This window comes from Anopheles arabiensis, chromosome 2, assembly GCF_016920715.1.
Source record: "Anopheles arabiensis isolate DONGOLA chromosome 2, AaraD3, whole genome shotgun sequence".
Classification (NCBI taxonomy): Eukaryota; Metazoa; Arthropoda; class Insecta; order Diptera; family Culicidae; genus Anopheles; species Anopheles arabiensis.
The window spans coordinates 83,712,147-83,735,322 of record NC_053517.1 but is presented as its reverse complement, the minus strand read 5'-3'; the positions used below and the strand labels follow the sequence as shown (position 1 = coordinate 83,735,322).

Here is a 23,176-nt window from a genome sequence, read left to right as displayed (position 1 = left end):
CTGCCCTTTTTCTTACATGTACCACTTACTCTCATGAATCGGACTCTCTGGATCAGCGGTGCGTATAATTTATATGGTAAATTGATTTCGTCCTAGTGTAACCCAACTAAGAAATGATGCTACTGCGTCCGTGTGTTACTAACCTGTGTTGGGAGAGGAAGAAACAAAGAGAAGAGAAAAACACGAACATGAGGAATGCTTTTCAAAATTGGTTCAATATCTGTCCGACCTGTTGAGAGCTGCTGAGCCCGGCGTACGCAGTACACCATTAGTATGCTAATGCGCAAAGTAGTGTATATAAATGAGTTAATTAGACAACGTACGAAACGCCTGGTAAATCCGGATTGACGGGCCTGATATTTATAGCTCAGGCTCGGTGACGAGTGGAACCCAGCACAGACAAGTGATCTTCCCCTTGTATCCACAAACACTCTCCTCTTGTTTTCCCAATAGATGGCAATAGCTACCAACACACACGCACACATACACTCACATCTGTCAATTATTGTGTTCTAGTTTGATCGTTGGAGTCAGCGGCCTGCAGTACCATCTTCACTAACCATCATGCACCCGGCTGCTGCTCTAAACGAAACTTCCGGTGGCGATGCATACGTGCAACGCCACCAAGCCGCCCGGAGACTCGGAGTGTGCGTCCTGCGCCCGAGCCCGTAAATCATAACGGCTAACGGGCTAATTAAATTTATTACAGCTCAATTGCTGACCCCTCGGTTGTGCCCGGGGAAGAATTGGACAACGGTCGTAAAGGGTCAACCCGGTGCCAACTGATCCGACGACCCTGTTTGTGGAACGCCTTTTACTTGATCTTGTCGGCGGTCTTGGGCTGATCGATTCAGCTAGGGGGGTATGCAACCCTTTGCTTTAAATTAGTTCACTTCTCCGACAGTACCGATCAGCACAGGCGGATGTATTAGCACCCGTTCGACGAGGGAGTCCTCGGTAATTGAATACAATTGGCGTTTTATCGATATATCGAACCCCTTGCCCGTATTTAATTTATTGTATGCGATCCCCTCCAGGGAAAACACTTTTCCTTCTTTGTGTTCGTGCGCATTTGCATCCGAGCTGAAAGCCGGTGACCAATCGATAAGGGAACGCAATAGAGTTATCAATGGTTGGGGAGGGAGTGTCTTTTAACCCTTCAATCGATTTTTTATGGAAGAGCTGTGAAATATAACTTGCTGCAAAGGTGGCATTCCTACACAAAATGCTTCAAATTCTAGAGCATTTTGCGTTGAGATTAAAAACGTCCTTATACCTATGAAATTAGTTCTTGCATTGGCGCCAAGGAAGGATTTTAATGAGCTAAGTTCCTTGGGTCCATATCCTAATAACAAAACAACGACAACCCCTTTGCCTGAAACTCTAACAGCGGAATCCTTTTGAAAATACACCTATTCGGCGGCAGGTGGTAGCCTCATAAAATCGGACTAATTTGTTTCGATTATCTTCTGTCCGCGCGGGTCGCCCCGAACGTGGCGGCGTTTCATTTTTGTTCCACCAGACTGCGGCTCAAAAAAAAGGGAACAAACGAGACCGTGAATCCCTTTTGTTTTTTGTTTTCATGAAGTGAACAACATATTGAACCTTCTCTGGGTCGGTGGATCGCTTTTCGGGTTGCCGTAACCCAACTATGCGCCCGCTTGGCCCCTGCTGTGCGTTGTTGATCCATTAGCTAACACATCGCGAAAGCCGTTACCGACGCCGCGGTCGCGGTGGTGCATACGTTATTAGCCCAGCGGGAGGTCACACGAGCCAGAAAGGGTTTCACTATGCTGTTGTTGCCCGTCTGTTAGGTAAATCAAATCGTCCGCGCTTCTTGCTGGTTCTTCTGGGCGGGCAGTCTAAGAGTCCGCGGATGACCAAACCGACCGTCTGATGCCGCTCATTAAACGGAAGTCGTAAAAATAACAAGGATTATTTTTCCTTCTTCCGTTGGAGCGCTGCTGTAGGTTTACATTTGCACGCCGGTTATGCATGCCAAACATCTCCCTCAAACGCGTTCCGGCTTGTTAGTTGCGACCGAGCAGTTGAAGGTTGTAACGTTTCGTGTGAACTTTTGCAATGATTCAGCATCCTGGCGGCATGGGAACGTGTACACTGCTCAATAAGAAGCTGACTGACATGAGATAACAAGAAGCGGCCGTTTGTGCACTTCCCTTTTAAGCGACGCCGCACGAACTGCCCGCTCAACAAAGACCGCTGTGTCATCGGAACTAGTGAACGCTCGTGTTATCTATTTGACCGCTTCAGATTAAAATCGAACCGCCCGGCTGATCTCCGATGTCTCAGCCCATGCTCGCATATATCCTCCCAGTAGTTGCCTCTTTTACTCCAAAAGCCCAACAGCGCGCGCGATGCGTTTAATTACAGATTTAACCCTAAACCAATTAGGTCCCGAACTGTCCACTTCCGACATAGGAACATCATTAGCAGAATTCACCGGGCATCGAGTTCCGAGCGTCCCACGAAAGTTGACACCATACTGCCGCCGTCACCCAGATCCTGGGGGCGCCATCCGGGCGCACGACTCCTGTTGCACGGGCCAAACCCGCTCGCATCCTAATTAGTTGAAAAATTGTTCCAATTTCACCCCCAATCAAGCGCGGTACTTAAAAAAAACACGGTGTCTAATGTTTCCCTCCTAAAAAGAAGCAGGAACAGGCTCAACCCCAGGTCGAGTGGGGATGACTCAGCGCAACAGGTTTCCTATTGTCCAAAGGATTATGAAAACATATGTTCACGATTAAGTTACAACAGAGTACAACGAGTTTCTCCCTTCTTGTTCCCTTTATTTTTTCCACCTTTTTGTTACGTCTGCTTGGAAGTAGGGAAGAGTCTGCAACCTGTCGGTTCAAGTTGAACTCTTTGCCTTCCCAATCAAAATGAAGGTGAATTGAGTTAGGGAGCCCTATACACGAGAGAGAGAGATTGAGAATCTGATGCGGCCAAGTAGGTTTATGGTAAACTGTTGCAGCTTCTTTCCGCGAGACGCTCGAGACAGGATAAATTACAATCGATAAGCCATCAACAAGCTGAATTGATTGACTACTGCCAGCAGCACTAGCAGCAGCAGCACCACCACCACCAACACCATGTCTTGATGGTTGGATGTCAAGAGAGTGACCATAAACCATGGAACCATGTTTGCTGACTGCCATCGTTCTCGCGATCGTACGCTGTCGATCGTGCGTCCTCTGCGTTTAGGGAACCGTACGACTAACGTCTCGCGTCGGCTTGACGTGCGATGGGTGGACGAGCCACAGACACTGTTCACCCATTCAGCTATCGGAAACGGATTCTTTATGGGGTAAAAAAGAGTGACTACCCTTTGCTGGAAAGACGACGACGGCGACAGCAACGGGAAGAGAAAAAAAACAGCAACATAGCACAATAATTGAAGCAATTATATTCGATGATAAATTGATTTTTCAACAGTTTTTGAACGCGAACCTGCCTCGCTGCGTCAAGTAAGAGTGCGTATGTGTGTGTATGTGTTTGTGTCTGTGCTGGCTTACTCGGGCTTATCCGGATGCCACATTGTATTGACCGTTGCCGTAGTAGTCGCATCTCCAAAAGAGGCGTAGACACACAGCGAAGCGGCGTACCGAGCAGTCTGACTCACTTTGCAGTCTCTTTGACAGCACTGCTCTGCTGTACCTACTTCGGAGTTGAGTAACATCAAGATTTAAAGCAAAAACTAGCGCTAGCGACAGTTTACCGGGGATTAGACTGCAAGCTAAAGCTGGCAAGCACGGTGCTTGTGAGACTTGTGCTGTTTGCTTAGTAAGTCTGGATGACTAAGCTGAATGGAAGGCACAGGCATCAGTATTTTCCCCCTTGTTTGCTCCATTAAAGAGCGCTACTTGAGTTGCGCACGGGCAAATAGAGACGGTGAGGGAGGGGGGAGGGGAGTGTAAGACCACATGGTCCTATTCCTGGGAAGTGGTGACTATAAGGTCGTACAATGAGTTTCACATCCAGTGACATTTCCACAGTTTGCAATGCAGGAGAGTTATACAGAAATTCTTGAGAGCTTTATTTTCCCTGGAAAAAAATACATCTGATGACGAACCAAATCCCTGACATTTGATTGCTTCTTGAAGTGAAGCAAGCATCTCATTTCTTTCTTGGAACGCCTTCTAACAATTTCACCAATATTCCACAAATCCCCACTGCGAAAGCAGTCTACGCAATCGATCGTCACTGATCGATGACGGTAATGGCGACAACCTAATAAACCGAACAGCTCCATCATGTCATCTTTTACGCACACAATTAATCACCTCACATTCCAGCGTGCTCGCATTTGTGTGCGCTGAGTGTGTTGTGCTGGAAAGTTGTCACCACACCTGCAAATCGCCAACGACCCTAGGTGTAGTAGTTGCTGCTAATTGAAACGATAATCGGCAACCACCAATTACAAGCAATAAAGCAGCAGTTCGAGGCGCGCGCGCGTAAAAAGTGTAAAAAATAAAACATTGGGACAGGTGAGTACCAAGTACTGCCACACCTCTCTGTTCTGTCTTCCTACCGTTCTCACCTTAAATTCATGAACCAATATACAGCTCACAGTAAAATTAGTCAATTTTGGTGGAAGAGTAACCAAAAAAAAAACAACACACAATACTACGATCCTTTGCATTGCTGCAATTATCCCAATCCGCCCTTCTCCCGTCCTTTCAAGCTGCAACCTGTTGTCGTGGTGCTTGCTTTGAGGATGAACCTTATTGGAACAACTACACGAGCCAGGCGTAACGGCGAAGGTGATGGTTGATTTTCCGGTTGCAAATTGAATTATAATTTGCTCCCGAACAACTGGCCATTTTCTGAATAATTTAGCCCATTTGACAGTATGTCCGTGTGTGCGTGTGATGGGTAGTAGGCAAGCACAACGAGGTGTTTCATTTAGACCTACGGTTGTTGCGGCTCGCTGTTTGATGGGACTGATGTGGGCCTTCCAGCGTAATCAGTAAGAGGAAGAGAAGGTTGTGCGATTTCACTGTACCAGGAGGGACCGTATTAGTTGGGTCATTCGGTATGTGTCCTCACTATCTCCACCTCCACCAGCGACCGACGGGACATAAGTGCTAATTTGTCACTTTCCCTCCTCCTGGGCGCGCTGGGCGAAATAGGGCTTGTTACGCCATTAATCTTCCGATCCGACGACTCGATCCATTATTCGGTAGGGTAAGGCTGGAATGATAACCTCTAATGGCGACACTTCGACACTTTGGAGCGGTCGACATCTAATCAATAGTTTTTAAAACCACCATCAACCGGGTACGGGTTGCAACGGGCAGGTTCCGAGCATGTAACTAGCTGCTCTCACTCTTTAGCAGAGATCGATTCACTCGCACCGTGAGCTCAAAGACATCGGCGTATTGGCGTGTGAAGGTGGCGTGAACCGAGGTGGTAATTGTAATGATCGTAATTGTACGAACTTTTCTGCCCGTTGTTTGTATGCCCGGGTGGCACCCACATTTCAGCACCCTTTGTGTGCTTTGTACTGTAGTTGTACGGAGAGATATATTGGCGAGGAAAGGCAAGATTAAATATTGGTTCATACATAGAGACGAGAGAGTAGTAGATGATGATGGCGATGGCCGGGAGTTGATGGTGGCCCACTGGTACCCGTTCGTGCCGAATCATCGGTAGCTGAATATACCTTTACTAGCGCTCTCTCTCCTATTCAATTCCACACCAAACAAGAGGTCTTTTGTTCTCTTCCTATATGCTGAGGTTAATAAAGCGAGCTCTGACATGTACACGTCCAGCCAGACAGCGTTCCTTTGCAGGTGGAATGAACTAATAGCAATAAACCGTATAAAATATGGCGTTTCCTCTTATCCACACTGCCGCTCCAGTTCAATAAAGAAGTAATAAACAATAACGAAAATCCTTTTACAAACTGTCGCACAGTAGTAGTGCCGGTCCAATAAAGCTCGTGCTCTCCCACACTCGTGGCCCGATGCGTCTGACCGGGGCCGTTCCGGGGGCCAATTTCAATTTACCCTCGAATGCCTTGAATGCTCTCCTGCGCGCACAAAATGGCGATCCATAATACAATGGAGCGATAAATAATATTGTCAACAAGCGTCAGTTTTTTTTCTGCTTCTACTATCGGGACGATACCATCTCGTTTGCATTCCCGATACTCGCTCCGTGAGTGCGCTTCCGACGAGTGTGTCGAGTCTCGAAAACTTTGTCACTGAGTGGGACGCTCGATGGGATTCACTCCATCCCCAGCAACAATGGGGTGGGGTTCTGTATCGACCATTAATTTAAATTAATTTAACCCCTTTTTCGCTTTCGGAACCGGATCGGAATCCGAAAGCGGTTTGTCGGTGCGTAGGCGAAACCCGAGCGCTCATGACGGAGCGCTTGTGCGTGTGTGTGACTAGTGCAACTGTTGGTGGCAGGCTCGGACACTTGGGAAACCGAGGGAAATTAGAGCACGCTCTCTTGCCAACCCTCTTTTAGCTACCGGCCCGCGGAGCATACAATTGTAACGACGACGGTTTAGACGGTGAGCATCATAAATTATCCACGAAAACGGTACGCTGTACAGGCAATGTCAGTGTCGTGAGTAGGAGCGCACTCCTGGCAGTCATTCGGAAGTCATATCAATAAAGGATGGAACGGTTATCTACGGCTTTTGGCTGACGTCTCTCAAGCAGGACAATAAAGGTGGGTCTTGTTTGAGTAGTTTAGGGACAGAAGAAGATTGATAACACATTGGAAAAGGAATGTCTCATGTCTACAGTGACAGTATTATATTACGCTTGCCGTTAACAAAGCGACTTCACACAAAATGACTTCCAATTGGAGAATAGGATTTAAGCTCTTGCAGTACTACTTCCAACATTAGGATATCTGATGCATCACCGAAACAATACAGACATGTCAACACTTGCAGCATGTGATGTGTAAGCGCACCGTAAGCTCACTGTCTCATTTATTTGTAATTTCATCATCGAACTATACGGTTGTACCGCTCAAACCGCTCTATCCGACGGGCACGGCAAAACCCACCAAACGAAACAATGCTTCCTTTACGATGATGATTATTCAAATTTCAAAACCTTCACAACCACAATGTTTGGTTTTGTTTTGTGTTGGTTTTTTTTGCGTCTGCTACTTCTGCTGCTGCTGCTGATGATGATGAGAAGGAGGATGATGTGCCCATTTTCTTTCGTGGCTACCCTCGTAACGCGTACGCCACCCATCGGTACATACCCCCGCGAAACCCCCAGAAAAGGCTCCCGTGTCTGCTACCTTTGCCTTATCGAGGCTTCCTCCATTGGCACATAACACGTTTCGGAGTTGGCCGCAAGAGTAATGCCGTGGGCCGCAACACACACAACTCTCGCTGTCTGTCTCGAGACACGGCACCCTGTCCTGTCTTGCTTGGGGAGGGCTTGCGCCGATGTCAGAGCGGGGCCCAGTTAACGTCAGCGGGCGGACACGTCTTCCTTTGTTTTCCAATTCGAATTTATTGATAGTGGGCGGGCAGGTTGCGTTAATTCAATTTGCTCTCAACCACCTTCTACCGCTGTACATCTCCCTGCGATTGTGAGTTGGGGAAAAAATGGGAGACCCAAACAAAAATGATTCTTTTCGGAAAGAAAGCCTCCCTTCACGGGTGGTGGTTTCGTTTGGTTGTCAAAATTTCGGCATTGGAGTGAAAAAACACAACACAACAAGCCACAAACAACGGCAGGCACTTGAGCCGGCCTCGAGCTGGCTTGTTGCATCCTTTAGGCTTTGTTTTTTTATTGTGTAAACAAATTTCATGTTCCGCTCAGCCGAAAAAAAAGCAACTCCACAAATTCCACCTGACAGTGATTTTTGTTGCACAAAGGCACCTTAAAGGTAAAGTTTTTCCACCGCGCGCTCAACCTTTTCTGAACGGAAAACTCAACCCTATGCTATTATTCATGCAGCTGAAAGTTTCCATTTCCAATCCGATTATGTTGTGTGTGTGTGTGCCGGAACACTTGGCTGCAAGACTCCTTCGTTGGAGCTTGCGAGATTGGTAGAATTCAAGTCTCCATTCTGTCTGTCTCCAGTTGAAGTGAAACGACCATACGATTGGGTCGATTGGTTTTTCAAAATCGATTGCCACGGCAGTCCTCTCCTCCCTTCCATCCTATCCCTCTGTGACATCAGAAAAAAAGCAAAAAGCCCAATCAATTCCATGCCGGAGCGTGGTGTGAGCCTTCTCGATTGCTTTGTTTGTACCCACTGACGCACACACTAGTGGGGTTGGGCTAGGGAGCGAGAGTTCTAGCAGGTTGCGCTGGGTGCAAATGTTTTCACCCCGGAAACGGACCCCTCTTAGCACCGAGTGGTACGGGCGAGCGTCTCCATCGAACGTCGGAGTTCCACTTTTTTCTCGCTTCTCACTTACCACGAACGTTGTCAATCAATCAGGTTGGTCCGGGGTAAGACCGTGCGGTTCGGTTGGGAATGGAACGCTTTCTCCCTCTTAGCCTGCGGGCTCCAGGTGGTTGGTCTGCATGTGAATCGGTGCTAATCGGGGCCAAAACCCCTCGACACTGATCCGCCGACCTGCCGACCTGTGTTCTACGTGCAGGAGGCTCACACTCTCTTTCGTACCAAACCTCGGTTTTCCCTCAACGGGAACTGAAAAGTGACTTCATTTCCCAATGTCTCCCCACTCCAGGTCACGAGTGTCACGGCAGGAGGTATTGGGAAATGTCAAAAGCACAAACAACCAGAAAAAAAAACATTTCACTTTTGTCTGGTAAGCTTGATTGTTTTGGACCCTCCGAAAAAAATACATAAAAAGGCTTACATCTTCGCTTGCTAGAGCAGGAGAGAGAAATACTAGTTGCCAAATAATATAATCAGCCCCGCCGTCAGATAAGACCACCTCCACGCGTCCCCTTTCTGCTTCCGGTCAGATGGCGTGAAAAAAGGGGTTTGTGAAAACTTTTGACACTGGTGTTGCCGCTTGTCGCAAATTAGCCATTATTATGTCGATATCGATGTTTTCCGAAGGGTCGGCACGAATTCGGTCTGCGTGTGTGCGTGTGTTTGTTTCCGGTTCGGTAATTTGGCTAACAAATCTAATAAAGAAATTTGGCCACAAGCGTACCGAATCCCCCTTTGTCACTACCTATGAGCTAAATTGAACATAGAACCTACCGGGCAATGTAAGAGAGACACACACACAAATAAACAACGAATAACTTTGCGAATTAAAATTCGATCCCCCCCCCCCCTTCCGTTTTCCCCAAGCATAATCCATCCCGTTGCACTTACCTGTGTCTGCGTCAGCCCGAGGCTGGCGGCGAGCTCGGCCCGCTCCGGTAGCGCCAGGTACTGCGTTCGCTGAAATCTTCGGTTGAGCTGCTGCAGCTGGAGGGAGCTGTAGATGGTGCGCGGTTTTCGCATCTTCTTGCCCTTGCCGTTTACCCGCAGACCGGTGTCTTCTAATTTGTCTAGCAGGAAATGCGCGTCACCGTCCGCATTGGGCGCGTTCACGTGCAGCGCGGTCGTGGGTGAGGGTGGTGGTGGCGGATACGGGGAAAAACCGGTAGTTGGAGAGAGAAGAGAAAACAGAAGATCGATTGCAGATGAGGAAAATTGAAAACAGGGCTGGCCAACATTGGATAAACGGGGGTGCAGCATGGGCCCCTCCTGCAAAGTATAATGCTCGAGGGGTGGAAGGATAAGGATAACGTAAGGTGTGTGTGTGTGTGCCAGAGAGGAGCTTTCATGTCGCGATAGCACACAGACAGAACCGATAATGATTTCATTAACACCACGTCCGTGGCACCGTCGTCTCTGGGCCGGTTGACGTGGCCTAACAGGCACTAACAACAATGTCCATTGGACGCACCACCGCTACACACACACACACACTATCGATCAAACGAGACCCGGGCGCGGTGTGTGTGTGTCCTGTCATGACCCGATTTCGGTGCGTGCATCAAAGAAAGTGCATAAGTTGCATTTGCATTCCGGTTTGCTGCTGCTTTGTATCTCACGGTACGACGCATGCAGTCCTATTTATAGCGACTTGGAAGGGTTGTAGAAGAAAAGTTGCATTTCCTGTGACGGGGTGTGGAGTTTCCCGTAGTTATGATGAAAAATTGTAGTGAAAAACTTTCAAAATTTGCAACATTGTTGCCATTCGATTGCAGGCACAAGCGAAACTCCGCTGGATGTGTTTTGAAGTCGCTTTACAACTACCGACAGATGTCGCTAGCTGTTAAGACTGACGTTCTAGTACACTTGCGTACTACTGTCGCACTACCGATTGATTTTTTTACTATCAAACAATTCCACGCACGATACGCGTCAGTGAAAAAAGATGCTTTTATGTCCAGTTGGAAAAAATAATGAAGCCTAAAACCAACTCTTAACACTTCCACACCTAGACCCACGAAAGAGATGGTGCTGCGTACTGAACTTCTTCTTCTTCTTCTTTTGGCTCAACAACCGATGTCGGTCAAGGCCTGCCTGTACCCACTTGTGGGCTTGGCTTTCAGTGACTAATTGATTCCCCCCCATAGCAGGATAGTCAGTCCTACGTACGGCGGCGCAGTTTATTTGGGGATTGAACCCATGACGGGCATGTTGTTAAGTCGTACGGGTTGACGACTGTACTACGAAACCGGCTGCGTACTGAACAGAGCGCAAAAAAAGCTGAGCAACCATGTGTGTGTGTGTGTGTGTGTCGGTGTGCTTGGCGAGTGTATCGGTGGCTGTACATTAAATGCCGCTTGCCGTATTTAATCAAAAATGTTAATTTATGTGTGCCAACATACTTTTCTGCCACAGCACCGCGGGGCTGGATGGTAGAGAGACCCCTGGAAGGGAGAAGGGCAAGGTACATTGCGTGTGAGCTTCATTCCATGCGAAAAACACTCCAGCTCGTTTGGCTCGATCAATGTGTGTCTGCACACCATACGGCACCTACAGCGCTGGTGCGCTACTGTTGTTGTCGTTGGCGTCACCGGCCCGTCGGCAGCAGCCCGTACGTCCATACATTAAATGGAGCAACATTGCGGGTGCAAAAAAAAGCCGTAGTCGTGTGAAAAGAGCCCCGCCAATCTCCCACTCTCTTCCGTGATGATCTGTGAACAACATACGCACACACTATGGAGCATATACACGCATTCCGTTTGTGAGATGCAGTTTTGCTATTTGATTAGGAAGAAAGAAACAACAGCCGAACAGTTGAGATTAAATTTAAATAAACTGTACACACCGTCTCCAAGGCGCAGTTTGGTGTGCACTGGCTGAGAGAGAAACGCACAAGACACACACACACGCGCAAAAAAGCTGCCTCAATACAACAATGTTGGTTCCAGCCGAGCGCGCACCCATCGGTGCATTGGAAGCGACTATCAGCCACCCGAAATTAACATCCACCTCCGGGGAACCCTGAGTTTCACCTTTCAATTGTAACGCGTCGTGAATGACTGCTGTCCAAAATCATGACACCGATGCTCAGCAAACCGGGAGCGGTAACGGCCAAAACTTGCACAAAGCAAAAGGGTAAGGAAGTCCTCACGCAACTTGCGTGGACGTTTTGGGACCGCGTGTGCGCGAGAGACGGGCCGGGTTTTGTGCGAATAAATTATTCCGTCCTCCTGCACGTCCTTTTACGTACGGATGCCGGCAGATTGTCTGATTCCCGCGGTCACTCAACGGTCCCTGATCGCCGACCAACCAACCAGCCCGCCCGATGGGTGCTGAGGCATTTTTCGGTTGGTCTCGTTGGTACGTCTTTTCGCGCAAGGAATTCCCCGTGCTGGTGACCTCCAGGATAGGGTCTCCGGAGTTTGACGTTCGAGTTCGAGGGGACGGTCGCGGAAAAGGGAGTCCAATTCCATCACGTCACACCGTACGGTTGTGCAATTGCTTTGACTGCGTGTCTGTGTGTGTGTTTTTTGTGCAGTTTCGCAAATGGATGAGACAACTGTTTCGGCAACGAAGTCACGTTTGTCAATCAACCGTGATCTTTGGCGCGCTTTGGGGCAAGTCAGTGGAAGGTCAGTGGCGATAACGGGCGCGTAACGGGGCAGGTGCTTAAGTCTCCCATCTCACGCCCAAAGTGGACACTTTCATTTGAATTGTATAACTTAGCTGCTTATCTGCAAAGGCTGTAAACACTTATACTTTCTTGCAACTGCTGTCCCATGTTAAATGGTAAAAAACACACAAAACCCAACACCAACAACTTCCTTAAACGGGATCTCCGGGTGAGATATGCTCACGCAGATCCCGCCAATGCCATCTAGGGAAATCAATCTTCACTCTCCTACTCTCTCTTTCTGTCTCTCGGGAACCGTACAGACAAACCTCGCTTTGTGTCACCCGATTTTGGTGGGTCCCTTTTCTGCGATCACATAAATATTCGCACTCGAACACGCACGGGGTTTTGGTAGAATTTTTCGCAGAAATCCTTGACTGCACGCGCTGCCCTACTTTTACGTAAAAGGGCCACTTGCACTGCGAGAAACCCGATGGCAAGACGTTTTGGATGCAACATTTTTTTTTTTTCGTTTCCTGTGATATTCGTACGCAATGTCGATCGTAACTCAGCGCGCGGACGATCGTAAAATGTCATCCAAATAAAAACAAAAGTCCTGAATACGGGGTGCAAGGAGTGAATCAAGGTGTGGATTTATTTGATTTGTACATTAAACTTTACAGACACTAGAAACACTTTTCGAAAGCTAGAGCTTAAGTTTCCTGTGGACGAAACCAGAATAATTGGACGTCTCATTTATGACAAGCATAATAACTTTCTAATGTTATGTGTTATGTTATCAAAAACAATTATCCCATGTAGATCCTCCTTAATAACAAGAAGTTCTCGAATGCTCAAACAACTTGGAGATAAATTTACGGGATCACTTCTTAAGAATAGGAGAAGAACTTAACTGGCTTGGGGCTTTTACTTAAAGATCATAAATAGCTCCATGAACCAGAGGATTGGTTAGCACTTCAAAATCAGTGTTATAATCCTCTCCGTCGGTTATTGGAGAAGTTGAATAGTTGATTTTGAGTTAACACCTTGCAAATTAAAATGTTTATGCTATAATATCTTGTAAATCAATTCATTGCAGGCATACAATTGCGATGATATATTCTACTATTGTCTTTACTATTCCAATTTTAACATTCTAGCTACTATCTTACTACATGCGAAAATTGTTGTAAGCAGGAGAATGACTGTGTGGTCTTAAGTATGACTTCTTAAATTAATTTCGAAATAAAACCAACAGATCCCATTGAAGCACATTTGAAACTACCTATTTTTAAGTAGATTCAACATAGCAACACTGTCCGTCTGCAACTTTACCATTCTACGCATCCTAATACGCCATCTTCATCGACGGCTTTGGAATGACGTAGCGCAATCTGAATAACTTGCACTGTGTAAACGAAAAACGTTAAGCGCCTGGCTCTGAGCTCTCGGAGGACATTTCCGTCCCGATGGCGCCACTACAATGATGCGTTCTCCAATCATTGCGCACCTTTAAAAAAGGATTTGCACCCTTTTTTCCCCTGTTTCCCCCCCCCTCTCTCTCTCTTTCGCTCTCTTTTTCCTTTCTATTGAACTAGCGCCGGCTATTATTATTCAAATCACCACAGCGCTCCTTTTGTACCGATTTGCCGACGCCCAACGTTCGTCTTCCGAGAACGTGCCACGACGTTTTGAGGTTTGTGCGGAGGAACCTCGGGACATTCAGAATTCAGCGCACCGGAAACGCATATGGAACCGTGGGTCGGCTTTTATTTCCTCGGCGCAAAAAAAAACACACACACACACGATGAGGTGATGGTTTTGTAACACAAAAAGCTGGGATGGTAAAAAAAAACCAACTCCCAAACAGCTGTAAGCTGAAAGCACATTCCGCCGGGCGATATCCGTTCACGATAGTGTCTAAGAGCGAGAATGAACTATAACAAAAAATCCCCGTTGAACCTTATTTCCTAAAGGTAGCTTACGGGTTCCTCCCGCCGAGGGGTTTGTTTCTCGGGCACCGCCTACCATACCGGGGCCGGGTGGCGCACAAAACCAGACGCGGGTCCAGCGTTTGAATCCCGAACTGCGGCACCGGAAACTACGGGCTCCGTCCATCGCCGTCGCCTGCGTGGTGGTTTCAAATTTTTTGACGGAAGCGAGGCAGCAAGCGACCCCTGCAAGCTGCCGCTGCTGGACCGTGTTTTATTCATCTGAGCGACACTTTTTACATGGTGAGTTTTTTTACCCTTGCTATGCTAGCTTTTTTACTCCCTCAGGAGGGCGGATGTATACAATGTGCGCGGTGTGGCTTGCGTGGCGCACGAGTCGAACGGTTGGCGGCGGTCCGGGGCGTTTGATTGTTGTTGAAGGCCTGCGGCAGATTGAACCAATTCCGTTTGCGTTATTGTTGGTTATTGGAAACATATTTTATTTCTTCCCCAGCTCGATACCCGCCCAAACTCAGACTTTTTGTTTGGGGTGAGTTTTCGCACAAGGGCGCCACAAGGGATTTCCCTTCTGGCGACCGTTTTGTATTTGAGCCTAATTTAATTTGCACCTTTTGAGGGTTTTGCTAGGCCAGTCGGCAGGAAGGGAAAGAAAACGCAACAGCAACAGACCACGAACGCACAGCAATTTTTGGCACGAGCCGATTGGGTGTTTGTTGCCAAAGCGATAGCGCCATTAGTGAAAGAAAAGCCAATATATCGGCAACGTGTGTCAGCGAGAGGCTGTTTATTATTTCGTTAAAATGATATGTAGCAATTGACTTTGGGAAGTAACTTAAAACACGTACCGTTTTGCCATTAGAATCAATCCAACCAGTGATATTGAACTGGTCCTAATTTAATGCAATAAAAACACTTGGACATTTGAAGATATTAAGATAAATATCTTTGAAATCAATTTATCGCTACATTTGTCTGGGTTTAGTTATAGCAGACCAGCAGATCATCATGCTGCATTAGCAACAGTTTTTGTCTTCTAGACACACTGCGCTGAATAATTTGCCAACCGACGGAATCAACCACATTTGCCGTTGGGCTTTTTTGTGGTGCTTCATGTTAATGCATTTTCAACCTCTTCTACATATCCTACAGAGCTTCTGGCTTGTTTTTCTTTGCAAATAAAATGCCTTTTTAATTCAAACACATGTTTGTGTGTATTTTTTGTGTGAGTTTCAGTTTGCTTTGCTTACGCCATCTGGTTGATGTTTCGCCATGACTTATTAATTAACGATGGAATAATAAATAGTCCAGAGTGGGTTAGAGACCATTACATCTGCCATTTGTTATAACTTCTTTGTTTGTTATATCGAAAACAAAGAGAGAACGAAATAAGAATCAAGCAGATGAAACTCCTCTAGGAGGTTGTACACTAACATTCTACACTATTGCGTCGAAATGAAAAAAGTATTGCTATTATACAATGAAGCATGTCAGCTTTTAATATTTTTTTACAGTAAAACACACTCTTTGCTTGACGCAAACCTTACGTTACGTTATCCTTTCGATCCTTCCATCTTCTATGTGAAGTCGCGCGTGGCATTCTGTACAGGGAACACTTACCATCTTTTGGTGGACTAGCGCAGGGTGGTGCATAACTGCCTAAATGATACCCAGAGTAGGAGTTCTGGTGCATCGGTGGAAATGGGTAGCCGAGGGCACCGCGCGGACTCGGAAAGCCCGAGTCCTGGCCGCCCTGGGCGCTGAAATGCTGATACCCGCTCCGGATGCCACCGTACCTGTTTGGAGGAAGAAAACAAAAGGGGCGCTTTAGCAAATTTGATAATTATATTTTATTATTTTAAACATTTAATCAACCTAACATTGATAATCATGAAAAAGCAAACAATCCATGGATAGAGGTCGAAATTAAAAATAATCGTAACGATTACATATTTTGTGTAAAATAAAAACCCCAGCAATACGTTTGACTGAAATTATGGTCCCCTCAAATTTGTAGTTATCGATTTTCGACAGTTATGTTAAAATTACTAAGGCAATTGCACTAAAGTAAACATGGCTTTCAATGCTGCAATACGGAACGGAAGTATAATTCACTCCGTATCGAAGCAAAAAAACAACAATCCAACAGCCATCTTGCACGATCGACGGCTGGCTCGAAATGCAAAACAACGCTGAAAACTAACCCTCAGCCAAAAAGTCAATTAGGCCTAATTTTTTCCCAAACCGCACTTGTACGAAAACCTACAACCACGGGATGTAATTTTATGCACGTGTAGAGGCTTGGTTTCGGCTCACCACGGGACACCACGCAGACGGCAGCAGGCTACGGCGAGAGAGCGTGTTTTGTTTCGGGGGGCCGGATGGCGCCACCCAAATGGAAGAAATGGGCGAGTAAAAAAGCAAAAAACAGCAGCACCAACAACGGTGCTACCGTACCACCCTTCGATATTATTGCCACCCTCAACCACCGACCCTCCCGAGATCGATTTGTAACACACGCGCACACACTGCTTTTCAATTCCGCAGGCAGCGCCGGTTCGGCAGAGAAAGAAGGAACGAGACGATTTGGGATTGGATGGAAAAATCACCCCATGCCTCTTTACCCTCCATTGCTAGTCCGAGTCAGCTTTTCCAGCATGGCGTCCATCAGCGACGCACCAAACGGCTCCCACATGTTGTCTGCCATACGGCACAAGTGAAGATGATGGTGAGCAAGCAACAGCAACAAAAAAGCCAAAAAGAAAATACAAAAAAGAAGCGAATTCCATCTGGGGGGAGGAAGTGGTGAAGAAAACAGGCCGGAAAAGCCGGACCGGGTGGAAGTGGTCGTATTTTGGGGGGCGAAAAACCGGGGAAAATGGGAGAAAAATAAGAACGAGCGCGTAAATGTTGATGCGTAAAAAGCGGTGTGGGTTTGTGGGGCCTGGTGTTACCTTTATACACACACACACATACATATCTAGGTGGCCATACTACCGGGGTACACGCGCACCCGCGCCTTGCCTTACACGACGGGCTGAATGAATTAAACAATTTACGTGTAATTCAATTTTCGGTAGCACCGAACCTTTAATTTCGATCGAGCCATTAGAGACGCTCGCTCGGCTTCCGCGAAAGGTTGGAAACTGTACCAGCTGCTCGAGCCAGGGGAGAGGGAAGAGGTAGAAAAAAAACAGTTTAAAACAGCAATTGCGTGGATTAGTTTTTGGGAAGTTTTCCACGGTCCAAAGGGTTCCAATTTTGCTTGATTCATTGCAAGGGGGTTTTAATGGTTTAGAAATCAATTTAGTTATTTTGCAAAATTTTGAAATGGGAAAAGGTCAAACTGATATCAGTAAACAGTACCACACAAAACACTCCTAGTGTGTAGTTTATTGGAAAGAAGATAATTGAAAATAAAAAGGAGCTTTAAATGTTTTACTGTTAAGCAACTTTCATGAAAAAATGCATTATAATCTTTAGATGATCAACAATAAAATAAAACAATAATAGGCGCACATTGAAATTTCCGTGTAAATGCTGCTTCATTACCATACTTTGTTCGCTACGATGCGATAAAAAATAAAAATGACAAAGGTCTTCTCTCAGATCTGTCAAATGATACCTTTCCGGAAATATACTTCCATCTATAGATATAAATATTGATGGAGAGCTCTCAACATCTCTCGAAAGCTTTCAAAACACAAGATGTAAAAATCCAATCAATGAATCAATGAACAACGCTTTACTGCCCAATATGATCTGTTATCTGTAGCTAATCTCCTAGTTCCGCTTTAGGACATACTCGTGCAAAACGTATCTATGATGTATCTTTTATTGTTCGTTGTAAAATCTCCTTAGTAAATTAACTTCTCCTCCAAAAGCTCCCACACCGCTTTCAGGTATACCACGGCCCTGTGACAGCTAAACTCGTCTCATAAAACGAAGCCCTCACGCAATCACCGCACGAATCTTCTACAGTAAATAAATAAATCACAAACCCTTCACTGTCCCGCACACACAGCCTACAGAGAGTAATTAGGCGGAAATAGTTGCACCGTAAAAGCAGAAATTACTCTGCTGTAAAAATCTACAAACCAATACGAAGCACTGCAGTACTTTGAAAGAACGATCGTTCCATGCTCGTTTGATTGAAGCTTCATAAATCAATTCCCGATTCGTCGGGGGCAGGAGACGGAAGACAAATTAGCACACAAAACCCCTAGCGGGCAATAAAAGGTCGAACCTTACCTTTGGCACGCGTCGTCGTTGCCATGTGCCATAAAACTTGACAAACTTCACTACGGGGTCCCCCTCTCCCCCTGAAGCCGCATAGCCGTGCATAGCCCTCTAGCACTGTAAAACCGGCGTTAAAGTTAATCATAAAAACATGGCGCGTAAACTTGCCCACCCGGCCCAGCACTTTCCACCCGGTTTGCAAAAGGCGAAAAACAAACAAACTATTCCTTTCTTGTGCTTCAAAGTCCGCTTCGGGACTAGCACGCTTCGCCCTGTACCATTATACTCCACATGCTGGAGCTTATTTTTTAACGATGTAGATATTTCCGTCGATTTATGTGGCCTAGCTTTCAGCAAGGTTTCGCCCACTGTTCGCTACTGTACTGTGCCCACCACTGGCACAGGAGGAAAACAGGGATTCTCACAAATTGGTGGTCATAAAAAGACGACCTACCGATACGCTCACTCCCTTTTTCCACGTTTGTAGATGGTATGGAATCGATCGTAAAAACAGAAACCCGCCCGCTATTAAAAACTCGATACCATCCAAATCGGGAACGGTACGAGCGAGCCTTCCTGTGTGTTGTGCGCGGGTTGTGATGTTCAAGAATCGATAACCGATCGCCGATCGCTATGCACTGCGGTCCAGGGGAAGAATACTAAAAATGTGTCATTTTTTGTTTTTAGTTTCATTTCTATATGCTTGTACTAAACTATCCAAAAATGGATGCCCCTAGTACCGAAGACGCCTCGTGTTCGTTACGTTTATGCTGACAGCGGAAAGATGGAAGCCACCTTTTTGTTACATTCATGTTGTGACCGGCGTTGTTTTATGAATTGAACGCAACGCTTTTCTGGCCCCGAACTCGCCCGTCTTCCTGCGCAGTGACGCACACGTGCCCAACATGCCCGGGCGTCATTAATCATTATCATTAGCCGCTGCTAATTATTGCAGCAAAAGAGCGGGCAAGCGGTATATTTCTGTCTGCACCAAAGCTGCACCGGTCCTGGACAGTGGCAGTGGAAGAAAAGCCTTTCCTTTTCACTCGTTTTACCATTTCCGGATGGAACAACAGTTTGATGTTTTATAAGCCGATAACTGTCTCGTCTCATTACGCTTGATGTGTATAAATGCAACGAATCTGGTATTTTGGTTTGCTTGTTGCAGTGTGGAAAAAAATCACCAAAATTCATTCACATTTCCATCAACGAGTTTTGAGTATTTATGTCATTTCAAAAATCTCCTTCTAGCACATGAATCGGACCAGCATCTTCATCGATTGATCATACGCTTCATGCCACAATCGCTAATGCTGATGGTGATGATGATGATGATGCTGTTGATGATAAGGTGCCCCTCATCGATTGGGTGCTAATTGCTTTCACGGTGCCAATGGGTACAATTAAACGGTCCAATGGAGCAATTCGGTATTGATTTTGTGGTTGTGTGCGTTTGTGCGAGCCGATGATACAATTCGACAAGGACGTTCAATAGAAGTCATAGTGGGTGAATGAGGTGGATGTGCAGCGTAATGAAAATAAGGCTTTAACTCGATAAATGCAGTATAGCACATTTGTTAAAGAATACATATTTCAGCATATCAGTTGGGTAAATTGGCTCAAAACAATGATCTCTTTAATATATTTAAAAAAATTCATGCTAAACTACTATTTTTAAATACACTTTACATCAATCAACACTTAAATTTCCCATTTTTGAAAGTGATTCTATGACAAGTGATGTAACAATAATCAGTCGCAAGATCTTCTTCGCCTTCTATTTGTCGTGCAACGTCCAATGTGGACATGCCGGCCTATACAGGCTTTCGAGACGTTTTTAATACCACGCAGTCTCCATATTGTACATCCTTGTTTTATGTTGTATTATGATTGTTCAATGTTTCATTGTCCTTATTGCAAATGTATAGTACCTCAAGAGGTGTACTTTTCAATGAAATCATAGATGCGATTCCTAAAAAATTGACATATAAAGCATAAAATACAAATACCATAGTAATTCTGTAATAATGAGTTGAGTTCAGTTCAAAGTTCAAAATATAGGTCGAAAACAATTTGAAGCATCGCTTAAAAGTTTTTTTTTCGCTAACAAGATAATTTTGCATGGATTCCTTATTCCTCTAACAAGACTCCGAACAAGCCCCAAAACCGATGTTGCTCCCTACACTCTGTAAGCTGCATTATTAAATGGCAGTTCAGAGAAATATTTTGATTCAGTGGTCAACATAGACGGTATTTACCACCTGTTTCCATGGAAACTTTTACAGTTCTACTGAGAGTTCCCGTACAACTCGATATAGTATGACCGACAGAGTATGGCTGGCGGGTCACATGTGCCTTCTTGCGTTCTATAAGTCGGCTTTTTTTCCTCATATATTTAATGGAACCGTTGTACAAATTTGAGGATCACTGCCTTAGAAGCAGACCTCTCTATGTCTTGGATCCATACGAGGATCGCTCTATAGAGACTTTGCATACAAAAACTACAAAACAGAATACATCCTCCTTCGCAACCAGCAATTGTATATTGAGCGATGAAAATTGTGGAGTCATTCTGGTAATTGTATTTTACAACTATTTCCAAGCAAAAGATCTAAACAATAAGCAGGAACTAATCGCCTAAAGAGCTCCTGGACACTTCTTCGCATTTTATATTCTTTCGTCCTTTGACATCCGAATACACAATACCAACAATGCCTTCTTTGTTACTGTTAAGTAATCACGCAACATTCTAACAACTGAGAGCAAACTCCTGTTAACTAACACGCTTTGCGATAGTGTTTGCTCGGACACTATTTAGTACCATACATCACTATCAATTTCTTCAAAAAACATAACAGATTAACCGATCACTTGTACTTGCAAAGAAGGTTCTCAAACACTAACCCATGCTGCTGCAGCTCGACGAAGGCCGATTTGCCGGGCGCGGTTGCCGTCGCACCGCCGTCGATGTACTTCGGCGTGTGCGGCGCGTCCGGCGCATCCATCCCGGACTGGGGTGTGCTCGGGGGGCCCTCGTAAGGGCTCCCCAGGTCCGTAAAGTTGAGCGTGTTGGCGCCGATCGAGGCCACTTTATCGAAATGAATTGTAAGGCCGTTGTTGTACGCGTGGTCACCTATCGCACTCTCTATCTTGCCGCGCCCGTCGATGGAAGCGACAGCGCAATCACGGCCCGGTAGGCTGGCGTAACGCTAGTTCCCGACCGCAAGGAGCACCCGCGCCACTTGCTATCACTTCACCGGCTAATCCCCTTGTCGAGGAGTCACTTCTTCACGGCAGCCACGGCAGGCTATTCTTTCTTTCAGTGAATATTAATTTACACACTTTTCAACGCACTACAACACGTCAGCTCGGTCACTGCGCTCGGCACTGATTCTTTGCAGGAGAAACCTTTGCTTTATCCTTTAGCAGAATAAACTAATTTCAAAACATACACAAAACGAGCCACTTTTTCCTCAAACACTCAAAATGCACACTTTTCAACACTACGCCGGCGGACCGCAGGACGAATGATTCGACCGACTCACGGGACGGTGCAGCACACACTCTTGCGCCCTCAAATCTGAGACTCACGCATTATCTCGCCCGTACCACACGGTCCTGGGCAATCTTGGCAAAGGCTCTGAGAGAATCTTTTCTCTTATTTCTCCTTTTCCTTTCTTTTTCGTTTTGAAACGAGACCAATTCACACGACGGTTGACCTGCCCGTTTGAGCCGTGAGAGTGAGCTGTACTCGGGCTCTTCGCTTTCGGCGCACCTTCCGCTATCACACTTTAGGCACACACGCGTCCAGCGCCAGCCGCTTCCTTTCGGATGCCCTTTCTTCGGGAAGGTTTTATCGAGAGTATCACACACTTTCACACATTTAACGAGGATTTCACACACTTATGATGCTCTTGCATGATCTTGCGTCGGCATTGGTTCTGTTGAGCTGGTTGGGTTACCCTTACCGGCGATGTTTTCCGAAACGGTATTGCTGTGTTTGATAAGCACTTGCGAGTTATTTACTGATTTGGGTTTGCTTCTGTAATATATACAAATTGATGGTTTGTATCAAAGACACACTAAACCTTGGTTGCGATCACTATCCGTGGCGTAATATGTCTCAGCTTCAATGGTGATGGAAGCAAACTCTTTCTTTCTTGCTGCACTTACTTGTGCATCAACTTGCCGGTGAGCAATTTTAATCACCACAATTTTGTTCCTCGTTCGATTTGGACTGGATGGCACTGTGGCACACCATAGCAATCAGGATGCGATCGCTCGTCACTATCGGTTCACACCGCACCAAACCGCCGGTAGCAGCGATCGGATCGACACACTTCTACAATCTCACCGATACGATGCATTTGCGAAACAACAACAACAAAATCACCGACACCTCAAATCACTCGCGCGTATTTAAAAATCACAAACAGATAATTAAACAAAACAACTCCACTGCACCAGCGCAAACCCGTGATCGAACCCCGGTGATGGCGCAAATAATATAATTAGCGTTGCTGTCAAATCTCGGCACCGCACGAGCCAGAGAGAGAATATCACACACAAGCGACGAACGGGGCGCGACAGCAAGCAACGACAACGACGACGACGACGGCGCGAACAACCGCGAGCAAGTGACAAAGCAACTTCCCGAGAAGCGCATCGTTGGCCGGCCAAGGGTTGCGTTTTCAACCCCCCCGTTTGGTGGGATAGCTCCGCCCCGTTTTTCCAGCCACGTGCAAGAGTGCAATGGCGCGCTCTATCAACCCCCGTTCGCTGGCAGGGAGCGCGAAAGAGCCAACTAGCAACTGTACGGCCATTTTGTACCCGACGGTACGCACACTATGATGCGAAGGGTTTCTGGTCTGGCCGTGTAGGGAGCGATGCGTGAGCGGTTGTGTCGGTGTGGTAGTGCAAGCCATCGCAAGCAACAGCAACAAAGCTTTCGTCTCGT

General features: G+C 46.3%; 1 protein-coding gene across 6 annotated transcripts in view; it reads right to left on the bottom strand.

The window, feature by feature from the left end:
- The window catches only part of LOC120895156 (homeotic protein distal-less), a 53,877-nt gene extending 31,034 nt beyond the window's left edge, over positions 1 to 22,843 (bottom strand). For 3 of the 6 annotated variants that reach the window (XM_040298243.1, XM_040298244.1, XM_040298245.1), the window contains exons 1-3: positions 21,124 to 22,843; positions 15,602 to 15,776; positions 9,310 to 9,582 (exon numbers count right to left, since the gene is read on the bottom strand). In XM_040298243.1, the coding sequence (XP_040154177.1) occupies positions 9,310 to 9,582; positions 15,602 to 15,776; positions 21,124 to 21,224 (549 nt within the window). In that variant the 5' untranslated portion in view covers positions 21,225 to 22,843. Of the gene's footprint in view, positions 1 to 9,309; positions 9,583 to 15,600; positions 15,777 to 21,123 lie in introns of all 6 variants that reach the window. The other 3 variants (XM_040298246.1, XM_040298249.1, XM_040298248.1) reach the window with 2 other exon arrangements.
- Between the last annotated feature and the right edge of the window lie 333 nt (positions 22,844 to 23,176).